Below are 14497 nucleotides of genomic sequence, written 5' to 3'. Positions count from 1 at the left end.
CGCCCTATGCAGGTATTTGTTATAATATAGGCATACTGTATTAACATATGTTGTTCAATAAAACCATGTACTTGGTTTTGATACTTTATTTGAGGCCAATTATTATTTCCTCATCGTCACTTTATATGTAAATATAGTCATATTAAAGCCTGTTTTTCCACTTAATTCTATTTGAATTACATACATACATACATACATACATACATACATACATATATATATATATATATATATATATATATATATATATATATATAGCTGGTCATATAATTAGAATATCATCAAAAAGTTGATTTATTTCACTAATTCCATTCAGAAAGTGAAACTTGTACATTATATTCATTCATTACACATAGACTGATATATTTCAAATGTTTATTTCTTTTAATTTTGATGATTATAACTGACCACTAAGGAAAATCCCAAATTCAGTATCTCAGAAAATTTGAATATTGCTTAAGACCAATACAAAGAAAGGATTTTTAGAAATCTTGGCCAACTAAAAAGTATAAAAATGAAAAGTATGAGCATGTACAGGACTCAATACATAGTTGGGGCTCCTTTTGCCTGAAGTACTGCAGCAATGCGGCGTGGCATGTAGTCGATCAGTCTGTGGCACTGCTCAGGTGTTATGAGAGCCCAGGTTGCTCTGATAGTAGCCTTCAGCTCTTCTGCATTCTTCGGTCTGGCATATTTCATCTTCCTTTTCCCAATACCCCATAGATTTTCTATGGGGTTAAGGTCAGGCGAGTTTGCTGGCCAATTAAGAACAGGGATACCGTGGTCCTTAAACCAGGTACTGGTAGCTTTGGCACTGTGTGCAGGTGCCAAGTCCTGTTGGAAAATGAAATCTGCATCTCCATAAATTTGGTCAGCAGCAGGAAGCATGAAGTGCTCTAAAACTTCCTGGTATACGGCTGTGTTGACCATGGACCTCAGAAAACACAGTGGACCAACACCAGCAGACGACATGGCACCGCAAAACATCACTGACTGAGGAAACTTTACACTGGACCTCAAGCAACGTGGATTGTGTGCCTCTCCTCTCTTCCTCCAGACTCTGGGACCCTAATTTCCAAAGGAAATGCAAAATTTACTTTCATCAGAGAAAATAACTTTGGACCACTCAGCAGCAGTCCAGTCCTTTTTGAAGCGAGACACTTCTGACGATGTCTGTTGTTCAAGAGTGGCTTGACACAAGGAATCCGACAGCTGAAACCCATGTCTTGCATACGTCTGTGCGTAGTGGTTCTTGAAGCACTGACTCCAGCTGCAGTCCACTCTTTGTGAATCTCCCCCACATTTTTGAAGGGGTTTTGTTTCACAATCCTCTACAGGGTGTGGTTATCCCTATTGCTTGTACACTTTTTTCTACCACATCTTTTCCCTCCCTTCGCCTCTCTATTAATGTGCTTGGACACAGAGCTCTGTGAACAGCCACCCTCTTTTGCAATGACCTTTTGTGTCTTGACTTCCTTGTGCAAGGTGTCAATGGTCGTCTTTTGGACAACCGTCAAGTCAGCAGTCTTCCCCATGACTGTGTAGCCTACAGAACTAGACTGAGAGACCATTTAAAGGCTTTGCAGGTGTTTTGAGTTAATTAGCTAATTAGAGTGTGGCACCAGGTGTCTTCAATATTGAACCTTTTCACAATATTCTAATTTTCCGAGATACTGAATTTGGGATTTTCCTTAGTCGTCAGTTATAAACATCAAAATTAAAAGAAATAAACATTTGAAATATATCAGTCTCTGTGTAATGAATGAATATAAAGTACAAGTTTCACTTTTTGAATGGAATTAGTGAAATAAATCAACTTTTTGATGATATTCTAATTATATGACCAGCACCTGTATGTATATATATATATATCAGATTACTCACTTGTCAAAATAATCAGTACATTACTTGATTAGCAAAATAATCATTAGTTAAGCACTAGATTAGTTAAAACATTTGAAAATACAACTGCATTGTTTTACTTTTTGTGGTTAAAAGACAAATATTTTGTCATTTAAAAAATTCTTTAAGTATTAAAACATTGTCTCTTTCTAGTGAACCAAGTATCTGTATTGTGTCTCAGCTTGTGAGCTAAGTGTATTGTCACACCCCTAGTGTCTATGAGCGTGATAAAGCTCATCATTTTCCAAGTGCATGACATAGCTTTCATTCTTCAGGTCAATCATATATTCATGAAAAAAAAAAAGAAATCAGTTTGAATAATAAAAGGATAACTTTGCCATAGTATCCTTTCAAATGTTAAAGTTGGCACAGGCATTGCATTCTTTGCATGTGCTGCACTTTATTTGTACCATTTTGTTTTATTAGTTTATTTATTAGAATTTAAAAGATAATAACAATATTTTATATTAAATTCCTAGTATTTAATTTATCATTATTTCTTTTGAACAAAACAATTTCATAAATGTCATGTTTTAGATTGTAGGTCATCTTGTACCCTGTCAAAGACAAAGCTCATCAGCAAAACTTGATATCAAAAGCATCCTAAATGTTACACGTGTTTGCACTATACTGTAGTGAGTAACCTTTCTTGTTATTACTGTTTCAAATATCCCACCATAATCTGTAGTCTGAGCCTGTCAAGGTCTAATGGTAATGGCAGATACCTTACTAAATAGGTTCAATGAAAATCATTTTCTTTCCCTTTTTTTTTTTTGCCAAATAACCCCCACAACCCCCAAGCCCCAGAAAAAAGTGCAGTGTTTTTTTTTTTTTTTTTGCTATAACCTCTGCCTGTGTATCAGAATAAACCAACAGAGATCTCATCTGTCATGTGATATATCATTTAGCAGAACCTCTTTCAGCATGACAAAACACTTTACAGCACAGCTGATCGGGAATTCCTGATCATATTGATTCTGCTTTATCAGATGTTATTCAGCACTTCAAAACTCATGTGATATATCACATGACTGGTCATTTTGAACAGAGACTACTGTCAACCAACTGTTAAATGCAAGATAAATGTGGTTGGCCTTTTGTCTCAACAATTCTGCTTCCTGTTTCACAGTCTCACATCCATAACAAAACCTGATGATCATGTTATTCAGCATTCTTTGTGACCCTGGACCACAAAAGCAGTCACAAGTAGCATGGGTATATTTGTAGCAATAGCCCAACTATACATTGTATGGGTCAAAATTATAAATTGTTCTTTTATTCCAAAAATCATTAGGATATTAAGATCATGCTCCATTAAGATATTTTGTAAATACCTTTAATATATCAAAACTTAATTTTTTATTAGTAAAATGCATTGCTAAGAACTTCAATTCATTAAAAAAAAAAATTGACCCTTATGACTGCTTTTGTGGTCCAGGGTCACATTTGAAATGTTACAAAGAACATCTTACGTTGATACTAGATGCTTGGTTTAGTTGTACTTATTTCCAGGGTTAAATGACATTTTAAATCCCAGTTTTCAATGAGGACTTTTGAACTATACTTGCTTTATTCATTCCCCATTTAACAGATCTTTCCTGCTAGTTTTTCATCCGATTGTTAAGATTGCAAAGACCCACTTCAAGAGTCAAAGCACACATGAAAAAGATTATCTTTGGAGTGGAGCAATTCCACTGGGCTGATGCATACAGTTTCTCAAGAGGCTTCTGGTTGGCATTATGAGTTATGGAATCATTTCATGAAATATCTCACCATAGTAGAATCAAAGAGAATACTCAGTGAAACAAATCTCACAGTTCAGTGACGGACTTGTCGAGAGGTGCGAGATCTACCATTCTCACAGTGAGATATTCATGTCTGCACAGGTCAGTCAGTGACTGTAGTGCATCTCGAATGCTGAAATGTTCAGAGATCTGCGTCAAATGCTGAGGATCTCTATTGCCACACATATTCAAGAAGTAAATATGCTGTTATCATGTAAACATCTGTTGGACTGGCCTGTTAGACATGCATTCTGGATATGCAAGTTGTCTCTGAGGATCCATTCAATAAAATGCCATTGTTTGGTTTAGCAGTAATGATGTCATCCTCATAAACTGAAGCATGCACAGGAGGAAAACAAGCCACAACTAAACAATAAACCTATTTATTGAGGCTCTTGTATGACTTGTGTATCTACAGAAATTGTTTATGTTTTAAAAGAAGTCTCTTATGCTATTTCTTATCAGTGTTGATATGCATCTGTGCTGCTTAATATTACTGTGGAAATCATTATATACATTTTTTTTCAGGATTCTTAGATGAATAGAATGTTTAAAAGAACAGCATTTATTTGAAATAGAAAACGTTTGTAACGAAGATGTTTTCCAGTCACTTTTGTTTAATTTAAAACGTAGGCGTAACCTAGCAAAAATAAAAAACAAAAGAGATTCTTGATTTATCTTCTCACTGCAAAGTGAATTTGCATAAAAAGCATTTTATTCTCTTCCATTGCATTTATGGTAAACAGAAGTTCAAGCATATATATGCTTGATGTGAGAACCAGTGATGTTTGTTTTTGCGCATAGTTATACCATTCATTATTGAAATTTCTGGCTTCAAATCGGATGAAGCATATTAGATAAAGTTACATTTTTTGAAAAAAGTTTATCACTTTGTAGTTTTTGGAAGCATTATCTACGGAAGTAGCCTACTTTGCACTTGCATTATAGGCAGAGAGATGGATTATTTTTTCTAAAAAAAAGTCCACACTACATCTATAACAATAAATGCACAGAGAAACAATATATTTGGAATCACTTTCAGAACATTTTTTTCCCCAGCTGATGAACATCAGTTATACTGATGGCAGGACAGCTTCTCAGTTTCAAACATCTGCGAGAGTATTTTCTTGGAAGGCCGAGTTACTTCTCAACAGGAATTCTCCCGTTCATGGTGACTCTGAATGGTACGTCTCGGTCTAAGCCAGTAATATTTGATCCAAGGCAAGAATTATTCCAACTCCAGGAAACAGCTCTTTTGGGACATACGTTCCAGATTTGTTAGACCATAATATATGTGGCATGCATAAACAAGTACAGTGAGAACCATATATATCATTTCATAAAAATAATGACATTGAGGAATAGTAAAATTTAATTTTTTTCCTGACAGGAATAAATTACAGTTCTGACCAAGGTAAAGGAAAATGAAAACCATGTGAACCAAAATAAAACATTTTATTCACTCTACATACATATATCAAAGTGACTTAGCACCTTAAAAACATACAAAAACGTGCTGCCGACACAAGATGGCTGTTACTGGAGAGTTATTAACAGATCCTCACAATGATATGTTTCTGTTATAGTCCTAATACCGTCATCTGCCTTTATGTTCTTCAGGACAAACAGCACATCAGATAAAAGTTCCCTGGGGAGAGAAAAAAAAAAAAAAGTATTAGAACTATTAATACAAAATAATTTTACTCCCATATTATTCTGAAACATTTTATTATACATTTGAATCATTATTTAATAGCATAAATATTGTGAAAGGACTGCTGTGTAACTATACATTAGTCTGAGGTTCACTGTTGTACATTACCGAGTGCTGCTGGAGTCATTGTTGTCCTTAAATAAGGCATGAGCGGTCTGAAGCAGATGTCTGCTGAAGTTCTGCAGCTGAGGTAGTGACGATCCAATGTTCACATCAATAAACCATGATTCTGGAAAACAACCTGCCATCTTTTCAAAAGAATAAAAGTTAGTTTTATAATGAACTACTTTACTACCATTGAACTACCTTTATAAGAACAACCTAAAAAAAAAAAAAAAAAAAAACAGTAACCATGAGATTAGATTGATATTGTAAGCACAGGCACCTTTTTGCATTTCTGGATGGTGTGTTTTGGATCAGATTCGTTAAGAACAGTTATCATCAAGTAACGGTTGAGAAGTTTCTCCAACATCAGCTCTTTGAGAATATGTTCAGGAATCAAACCATCCCATAATGCCATGTTACCAAGCAACTGAAAAACACAAAGATTTCATATAACAATCAGCATTCAAACATAAGAAACATTTTACCCTAAACATTGGTTTGATTTCATGAACATAACAGTATATTACCGTCAAAAAGTTTGGGTTCAGTAGAATTTTTGTTTTTGAAGAACTCTTGCATATGGTTTTAAAAGAAGTCTTATGCCCACAAAGGCTGCATTTATTTGATCAAAAATACAGTACAAATAGCAATATTCTGAAATATTTTTACAATTTAAAATAGGTGTTTTTAAAGCTGAATTTTCAGCAGCATTCAATACTTGTAATTAATGCTGAATTAAAGTATTAATTTCTTAAAAAAAAAAAAAAAAAATCTTGAACCTAAACTTTTAAAATGTATAAGGAAACAGCAAGGGCATGTTAACATTCACAACATGACCAGAAGTGAAATGTCAAACCTTCACTGCTGACCAAAACTGTTTGTTCTGAAACTGGAACTGTGGGGACCGTTTATCCTCTAAAAACTTAGCAAAAAGCACAATGTCTTGATTAACTCTACAACAACTTGACAATCACACGCAAATCACATCTGAATGCAATAATAATCAAACGAAGCACACTAAGAGTTTTTAAAATGTTAATCAAAATATTAAAAACAACACAAATCCAGATAAAACTTACTTTTTTGGGTACAGCGGGACAAAGATGTCATTGTCTACTGCACTCCTTAACCTCTGAATAACTGCTTCTACAAAAGCCTGCAAGATGAAATCACAAGCTGGTTATATTAACTGACACTACATCCATGAAGTTACAAGTTTTAATACATCATAAGACAATACCTTGACATGTTTGCTTTGTTCACCATCAAATACAGAATAATCATCCTGTATTCTCTTACACAGTGTTGTGAGGGTTTGAGACTGCTGCGCAGACAGAGGGTCCCACACCAGCTCCACAAAACCTGCCAAAAACAAGCTACGTTTTAATAAGGTAATTAGTTCTGGTTTTCATTCTGCACTTCTAAACGAATGACAGCATTCAGACAGCCAGAACAAGACATTCTGATATGCTTAATAGTAAATTAAAACCAAAAGCGTGAAATTAAATAATTCTCTGAAACATTCTGTTTGCAAATTCAATGAAAAATTCAGCAGGCTGATGGGTGTTATAAAGCTGTTAATGCAATTATGTGCAAATGCCATAGTCACCTTGAACTTTACAGAGGATTGTCTTCTCAATTATGGTAGGCAGCGTTGTCTTATCCATGTTTTCTGATTCCTCATAACCCTGACCGTGACAGAACCTCTCAACAGCAGAATACCACGGCAATGCCTCAAAGTCATCATTTGCCTAAAGAGAAATATGTACAGTGAAATGCATGTATATATATATATAAGCAATCATTAAAGGGATAATTCACCCAAAAATGCAAATTTTTGTCATTAATTACTAACCCTCATGTCGTTCCAAACACGCAAGACCTCCGTTCATCTTCGGAAAACAAATTAAGATATTTTTGATGAAAACCAAGAGCTTTCTGAGCCGCATAGACACTAAGGGAACCACTGATGTCACATGGACTGTTTTAATGATGTCCATGCTACCTTTCTGGGCACTGAACAAAGTAGTTCCGTTCCTGTCTATGGGAGGGTCAGAAAGCTCTCGGTTTTCATCAAAATCATCTTCATTTGTGTTCCAAAGATGAATGAAGGTCTTACAGGTTTGGAATGACATGAGGGTGAGTAATTAATGACAGTACAGTATATGTATTGTGTATAGTACGAATACAATATTTACTTAAATATCACGGTTATTATTAATAGCGGTATACTGTGACACTGCTTTTAGTGTTAGCAATGCACAGTGCTGGAATTTTAATAATCTGTTAGACGTACAACAAACTGTTGAAAAAACACCCTCAAATGTGTAATGCAGTTGACGAAATTTGGTTTATAAAAAAGCCTACCAATACCTAAAAATACCCAGTAGACCTGTGATATGTGATGTGCTTAAGCTGTAAAGCTGTAATATTTATAACATTTGACATGAAGCATATTTAATAATCACAATGTTTTAATAATTACTGAATTTATACTGATCCGTAGATTTTTGATGGAAATCTAAAAAAGCTAAAACTCTAAAACAAGGAGTTTCATATCCAAACACAGATCTGATAGAACAGCAAAATTGCCATGAATCTTCTCAGAATTCCCTGTAATGAATTCTGATACAATACACTGTAGACAAGCCATAGATCACCTGAAGAGGATTCCAGCCAATAAGCTGGTGTCGGATCAGGGGAGCCAGGAGTTTTGGGAGACATAGGCCAATGTAGGCATTACTGTAAGAGTCCTGAAAGGAGACACGCCACTCATCAAATCTAGAGAGGATTTTCTTCACATCCCAGAAGTCTGTTTGAACATCTGCAAACACTTCCTGTGCCTTTTTCAGTAGATCATCTGAAATTGAATCCAAGTTATAGATGCATCGACATATTTGAAATGGACTCTAAATGCAAGTATGGATGTGGTCTTTTTATTTTAAAAGTATTTCTAGACTCTGACGACACTTTTTGAAAATAATCTTATTTGTGCTTCCATGAAGCCTCTCACACCTCTTTTACTTTGTAGCTCTGCCTGCTGCTCAGCCGTAGGTTCCCAGTCACACGGCACACACACAATGTCTTCTTCAGACAAGCTAGGGCATGAAAACAGATAGGGAATTGAACAACTAATGATAAATGATTTTGACAGCTGTAATTTAAAGATTATGAGCATCTCAGAAAGCCTCCAAAGGCTGTAATCTATAGTTTCAAAATGTCAGGCTTAGCGTATGCAGTATTTACAGCAATAGCAGTCAGTAATGGTGAAAGTGCAAACATAATAATCCATCTCACCTCTGCCAAGTTGGGTTAGAGCCTCCGGTTGTCTCACCATTGCTGTGTGAATCAGTGTTATCTATGAGACAGCCACAATACACAATATTATATGAATGAATGTGCAGTCCTGTGATAGATGGAAGATATGACCATTATAATCACATGAGTGGGAATAAGATGTGAAGTTTCCTCTACAAAACATTACATACTACAAGGCAGTAGTCAGTTGTAATCTTACAGGTTAACTTTTGAAGCTGTGAAGACTCCTCCTGTAGTGCTTCTCTTCTCTGACTCATCAGCGCCTCTGCCTGGTCAATATAGAGACTGTGCATGTCCAGCTCAACAGAGTTTATTAAAGCCATCTGAAAAATAAAGCATACCGCCAATACTTTATAAACTGTATATAGTTATATTAAATTACATACATGGTTAATTTAGTAAAGATTAACCTTCTCAGACAGGCATTCCAGTAGGTTCCGTGAGAATACATTCATGGTACGGTAGAACCGCAGCTGCTCATCTGCAGCATGGTTTTCGAGGCTCTCCAATGAGCTCTTGGCCATTTCCTTATCCAGTTGCATCCTCCTTAGCTCTGCCTCCCGCGCCCTGTGCACCTCCCTCAGCGAATCTAATCTGGAGCAAAAAAATTTTATTAGTTTAAATGTGTATATATATATATATATATATATATATATATATATATATATATATATATATTATATATATATAGAGATATAGATATAGATATAGATAGATATGTATCTATAGCGTATGCAGTATTTTATCTGTATATATTATATATATACAGAGTGCCCTCCATAAGTATTGGAACAGTAAAGACAAAATTGCTCTGTTTGATGTGGATTCAAGACATTTGCAAATATGATTAAAAGATGAATATGAGACAAAACTACAGAATGTCACATTTTATTATTAGCTGTTTCAACACATACATGTTTTAGAAAATAAAAAGGACAGCACTTTTAGAGTTCATCCCACTATTTGATGTGAGCATAAGTATTGGGACAGTTGAACTTAAAGGGTTAGTTCACCCAAAAATGAAAATCAGGCTGCGTTTTACTCGCCACCTAGGCATCCTAGTGTATATGACTTTCTTCTTTCAGACGAATCCAGTCAGAGTTATATTAAAAATGGTCTTTGGTCTTTCAAGCTCTATCGTTGCAGTCAGTGGGTGTTGCATTGCTTCAGTCCAAAAGACGTGAAATAAAAAGTGCCCTTGACTGAACTGGCAGGGTGCTTTGGGTCATTGTCCTGATGCAATATGAAGCTTTTTCTGACGAGTCCGGTGAAATTGTCTTGAATATTGGTAGCCAAGATGGTTTTGTACCCTTCCAAATTCATTCTGCTACTGTCATCATACATTAAGTCATTATCATCATCATCAATCATTAAAATAGAGAGGGCCTGTTTCAGAGACAGCCATGCATGCCCATGCCATGACACCACCTCCACCAAGCGTTACAGATGAGGTTGCATGCTTAGGATGATTTGCAGTTTCCTTTTTCTTCACACTTTTGCCTTCCCATTACTTAGTGAAGGTTAATCTTTGTCTCATCTGTCCATAAAACTCTGTTCCAAAACTCTAATCTTGCCTTTCTATTTTTGGTACTGATCAGAGGTTTTCATCTTGCTGTGTTTGTAGCATCTGTAATTCTGTGTCAAAGTCTCCTGCGGACAGGAGATTGTCAGAGCATCACCCCAGCTTTCTGGAGGTTGTTGATGATATTACGGACATGTATTTTCACAGCTTTTATGATTTGTCTGTCAACAACTACTGTTGTTTTTCTCAACCAATCAGGTCATTGTTGGCTGCTGATGTCTCCGGTGGCCTCCAAACTCTTGATTTCTCCATGCCCTTTGTTTTTGCTGTAGCTCTAATCGACTTCTTTTCTTTAATTGCTTGCTTTTCTCCTTAGAGTCAGCTTCCTCGTCTTCATCCTGGTTTGTGTGTGTCATCATCGAATGCAAGACTCAGAATGCAGAAGCAATGGATATAACTGATATGACATATTCCCCTGCTTTTAATATCTAAAGAATTAATGCAGCAGGACACAGCTTATCACTCAGAAAGATCTGTGAGGCAACTGTTCCAATAATTATGCTCACATCAGATAGTGGGATGAAATCTAAAAGTGCTGAACTTCTTAGCTGGTAAAACATTTATGCGTTGAAACACCCAATAAAAAAAAAAGTGTGACATTCTGTAGTTTTGACTTACAGATGTCTTGACTCCACAGCAAACAGAGCAATTTTGTCTTTACTGTTTAGTATTCTTGTCAAGAAAAAAAAAGACAGAAGCAGCAGATGTGAGTGGTGTGACCAACCCAAGCCCCACCCATGCGTTAACGGTATTAAATATTTTTAATGCCGTTAAATTGGAAAAATTCATCGCCTGCGTTAACGCACTAATTTTGACAGCACTAATATATACATATCAATATACACAGTACACACACACATTATATAAAAAATAGTATGATCAATTGAATGCATCCTTGTTCAGCAAATGTAATTAAAAAAAAAGGTATAATAATAAATAATGTATAAACTAATTAATAATATGATATAGGTAAAACCCCCAATCTTTTGAACAGTAGTTTATATTTATAGTTTATACAAGTATAAAACCAATACATTTCTGCAGCTTACCTTACAACGATTCTCTTCTTAATGACATCAATGCTGACTGATGGAAGTGTTTCGGGGATGTCCATTTTCTTCTGTCGGGCTGGTCTAGGAGCCTGCCATTCCTTCTGAGAATACAAGGAAAGGTCCTTGAAACACTATGGAAGCAGTGTGTAATAAAAAACAAGTTAAAGTTATGTTATTTACAATCCAAAATGGCTCAAGGACATTAACTGAGGTTTCACAGTGTCACAGTGGAGGGTCTCACTTGGTGTCTTTTGACTCCTTTTCCAATTTGCTGTTCTTCCCATATCTGCTGGTCTTCCTCCTCCTGGCTGTCAGAAAAACTCTCATCACTATCACTCCCTACAGAAAACAAACACAGAACAAATCTACCTCGAGATCTACTTCAATGTTTTAATATACACAAATACTGTAGCACCACAAGTTTCTCACCCATCTTCTCAGCCATTCGCTCTCTCAGAGTCTTGGGTTTGGGTGCAAACTCGATTCTGCGCTCATGATCGTCCAGCTCACTGTCACCGTCTTGTTCTCCATTGCTCGGATCTTCTTCCTGTAGGCTTCCAGGAGTGCGGGGAGAATCCAATGAAATGTAATCTTGCTGGGCTCTGGCTTGTCTCCTCTTCTCTTTGGCAGCGTGAATCTTTTTCGCATCAGGAATGACGACTGCAGCATTTAACAAATATTGACAGTAACAACCAAACCATTAGTGCATAAATACTGACGAATTACATACTTCAGTGAACTACTGCTTAAACTCTCTGGTGGTCTTTAGCCATTTAAACAGAAAGTTATGAAATGTATTCTTTGGAAAAGTACAAAGCTTTTGTGCTACTCGCCATTTGAACACACAAGGAAAATTTATTAGAAAAGGGTCAATGGGTTTAAATGTATTAACTGAAAATAATATGAATTTCCCCAGAGGGTTATTGCTGTAGTCAAACCTCTTTGTGGTTTTGAAGAACCAGATGAACTTGACATGTTAGAAGAGCTTCCTTCATCGCTGTCAGGAGGAATGTCTTCAACCGAGGAGTCAGAATCACTGTCAGACTGCACACTGACAGTCTTACTCTTCTTAACTGAAAACAAATGAAGTGTTAATCAACATAACGGTCATTTTGAAGAATTATGCCGTTATTAAAACAACAGATACACCCTGAGAGTCTGTTAACGGTGCAGGAGAACCGTCTTTTTTCCGAGCCTGGAACACAACTTCTCTGTTGACTGAACGTTTCACTGTAAAACTTTCCTCGGTGGCTGTAAGAGTCAAGTTGCTTCGTTAAAACCAATCTATTTAGTGCTTATGAGAGGTTGTAATAAAATACTCACAGTCTTTTTCATCAAGAAAGCTGAGTGAATTGTTCTTTGACTGGTGTTTTGTGTCTTTGGACCGGAGTGCAGTGACTGAAGGCTCCTCAGCATCACTAGAGTCGCACTCGCGAGCCTTTGGACTAACGTTCCTTCGCGGCAAATCTGCTTTTGAATCCGCTTTCTCCGTTTCCTTTCCGGCATCACCACCGCTGAGCTTTTTATTCTCATCTTCATCGCTGGATTCGTTTTTCCTTTGCCTGAAATTTCTGCGTGGCTTTTTATTAAACATTTTAAATCCAGTCGAATGTGAACGTGAAATCAACGACTTGTAATGTACTGACGTAGTTTCTACTTCCTGGTCATCGTTTAGAGACATTTCATAATAAAAGTCCAGCACCTGATTAACGAAATCGATTGTATATATTTAACTTTTTGTGGAGTGTTGTTGTATTTGTGGCAAAATCTTCAAATAAATATGGCACATGTATCCAAACTGATTCTTGTCGAATTTAAAAATGAAACAATTTTTTTTTTACTTCACATTATGTTATTGTTTTAAAATAAGCTTCTGTACAACTAAAACTGTAAATCCTCTTTTCAGTGTTTGCGTCCTTATTTTTTAAAGTAATGATAAAAAGATGTAAATTACACTCACATCCAAATGAGGGTGCTAAAGCATGTACAGGTGCTTCTCAATAAATTAGAATGTCGTGGAAAAGTTCGTTTATTTCAGTAATTCAACTCAAATTGTGAAACTCGTGAATTAAATAAATTCAGTGCACACAGACTGAAGTAGTTTAAGTCTTTGGTTCTTTTAATTGTGATGATTTTGGCTCACATTTAACAAAAACCCACCAATTCACGATCTCAACAAATTACAATACTTCATAAGACCAATAATAATAATAATAATAATAATAAAAACATTTTTAGTGAATTGTTGGCCTTCTGGAAAGTATGTTCATTTACTGTACATGTACTCAAAACATTGTAGAGGCTCCTTTTGCTTTAATTACTGCCTCGATTCGGCGTGGCATGGAGGTGATCAGTTTGTGGCACTGCTGAGGTGGTATGGAAGTCCAGGTTTCTTTGACAGTGGCCTTCAGCTCATCTGCATTTTTTGGTCTCTTGTTCCTCATTTTCCTCTTGACAACACCTCATAGATTCTCTATGGGGTTCAGGTCTGGTGTGTTTGCTGTCCAGTCAAGAACACCAACACCATGGTCATTTAACCAGCTTTTTGTGCTTTTGGCAGTGTGGGCAGGTGCCAAATCCTGCTGGAAAATGAAATCAGCATCTTCAAAAAGCTGGTCAGCAGAAGGAAGCATGAAGTGCTCCATAATTTCTTGGTAAACGGGTGCAGTGACTTTGGTTTTCAAAAAACACAATGTACCAACACCAGCAGATGACATTGCACCCCAAATCATCACAGACTGTGGAAACCTAACACTGGACTTCAAGCAACTTGGGCTATGAGCTTCTCCACCCTTCCTCTAGACTCTAGGACCTTGGTTTCCAAATGAAATACAAAACTTGCTCTCATCTGAAAAGATGACTTTGGACCACTGGGCAACAGTCCAGTTCTTCTTCTCCTTAGCCAAGGTAAGATGCCTCTGACGTTGTTTGTGGTTCAGGAGTGGCATAACAAGAGGAATACGACAACTGTAGCCAAATTCCTTGACACGTCTGCGTGTGGTGGCTCTTGATGCCTTGACCCCAGCCTCGGTCCACTTCT

The 14497-nt window shown here is 36.4% G+C and overlaps 1 protein-coding gene across 4 annotated transcripts; it reads right to left on the bottom strand.

Moving 5' to 3' along the window:
- Positions 1–5122: 5122 nt before the first annotated feature.
- On the bottom strand, positions 5123–13127 carry gcfc2 (GC-rich sequence DNA-binding factor 2). 4 transcript variants are annotated; one of them, XM_042742560.1, is made up of 18 exons: positions 12781–13127; positions 12607–12708; positions 12396–12530; positions 11887–12117; positions 11699–11796; positions 11455–11588; positions 9234–9417; positions 9023–9146; positions 8803–8863; positions 8521–8603; positions 8166–8365; positions 7115–7256; positions 6746–6867; positions 6585–6661; positions 6362–6428; positions 5786–5932; positions 5509–5648; positions 5123–5334 (listed from the first exon to the last, which is right to left on the bottom strand). In XM_042742560.1, exons 1-18 carry the CDS (start codon positions 13049–13051, stop codon positions 5223–5225), a joined length of 2430 nt encoding a protein of 809 aa, XP_042598494.1. In that variant the 5' UTR covers positions 13052–13127; the 3' UTR covers positions 5123–5222. The 4 variants fall into 4 exon arrangements, 3 of the variants coding, with proteins under 3 accessions (XP_042598494.1, XP_042598495.1, XP_042598496.1); XM_042742561.1 differs by having other exon boundaries at positions 11455–11558; XM_042742562.1 differs by having other exon boundaries at positions 11455–11555.
- Positions 13128–14497: the final 1370 nt, after the last annotated feature.

The sequence above is a fragment of the Cyprinus carpio genome, chromosome B17, assembly GCF_018340385.1.
Source record: "Cyprinus carpio isolate SPL01 chromosome B17, ASM1834038v1, whole genome shotgun sequence".
NCBI lineage: Eukaryota > Metazoa > Chordata > Actinopteri > Cypriniformes > Cyprinidae > Cyprinus > Cyprinus carpio.
The sequence above is the reverse complement of the archived record's forward strand: the minus strand, read 5'-3'. Positions and strand labels throughout refer to the sequence as shown.

What these genes read in the sequence shown, in the direction of transcription:
- gcfc2 (XM_042742560.1), bottom strand. Translation starts at nt 13,051, where the DNA reads ATGTTTAATAAAAAGCCACGCAGAAATTTCAGGCAAAGGAAAAACGAA. An exon ending in AAGGAGTCAAAAGACACCAA is followed by an intron (nt 11,589 to 11,698) that starts GTGAGACCCTCC and finishes CTGCTTCCATAG; the next exon opens with TGTTTCAAGGACCTTTCCTT. An exon ending in GTCCCGCTGTACCCAAAAAA is followed by an intron (nt 6,429 to 6,584) that starts GTAAGTTTTATC and finishes GCTTTTTGCTAA; the next exon opens with GTTTTTAGAGGATAAACGGT.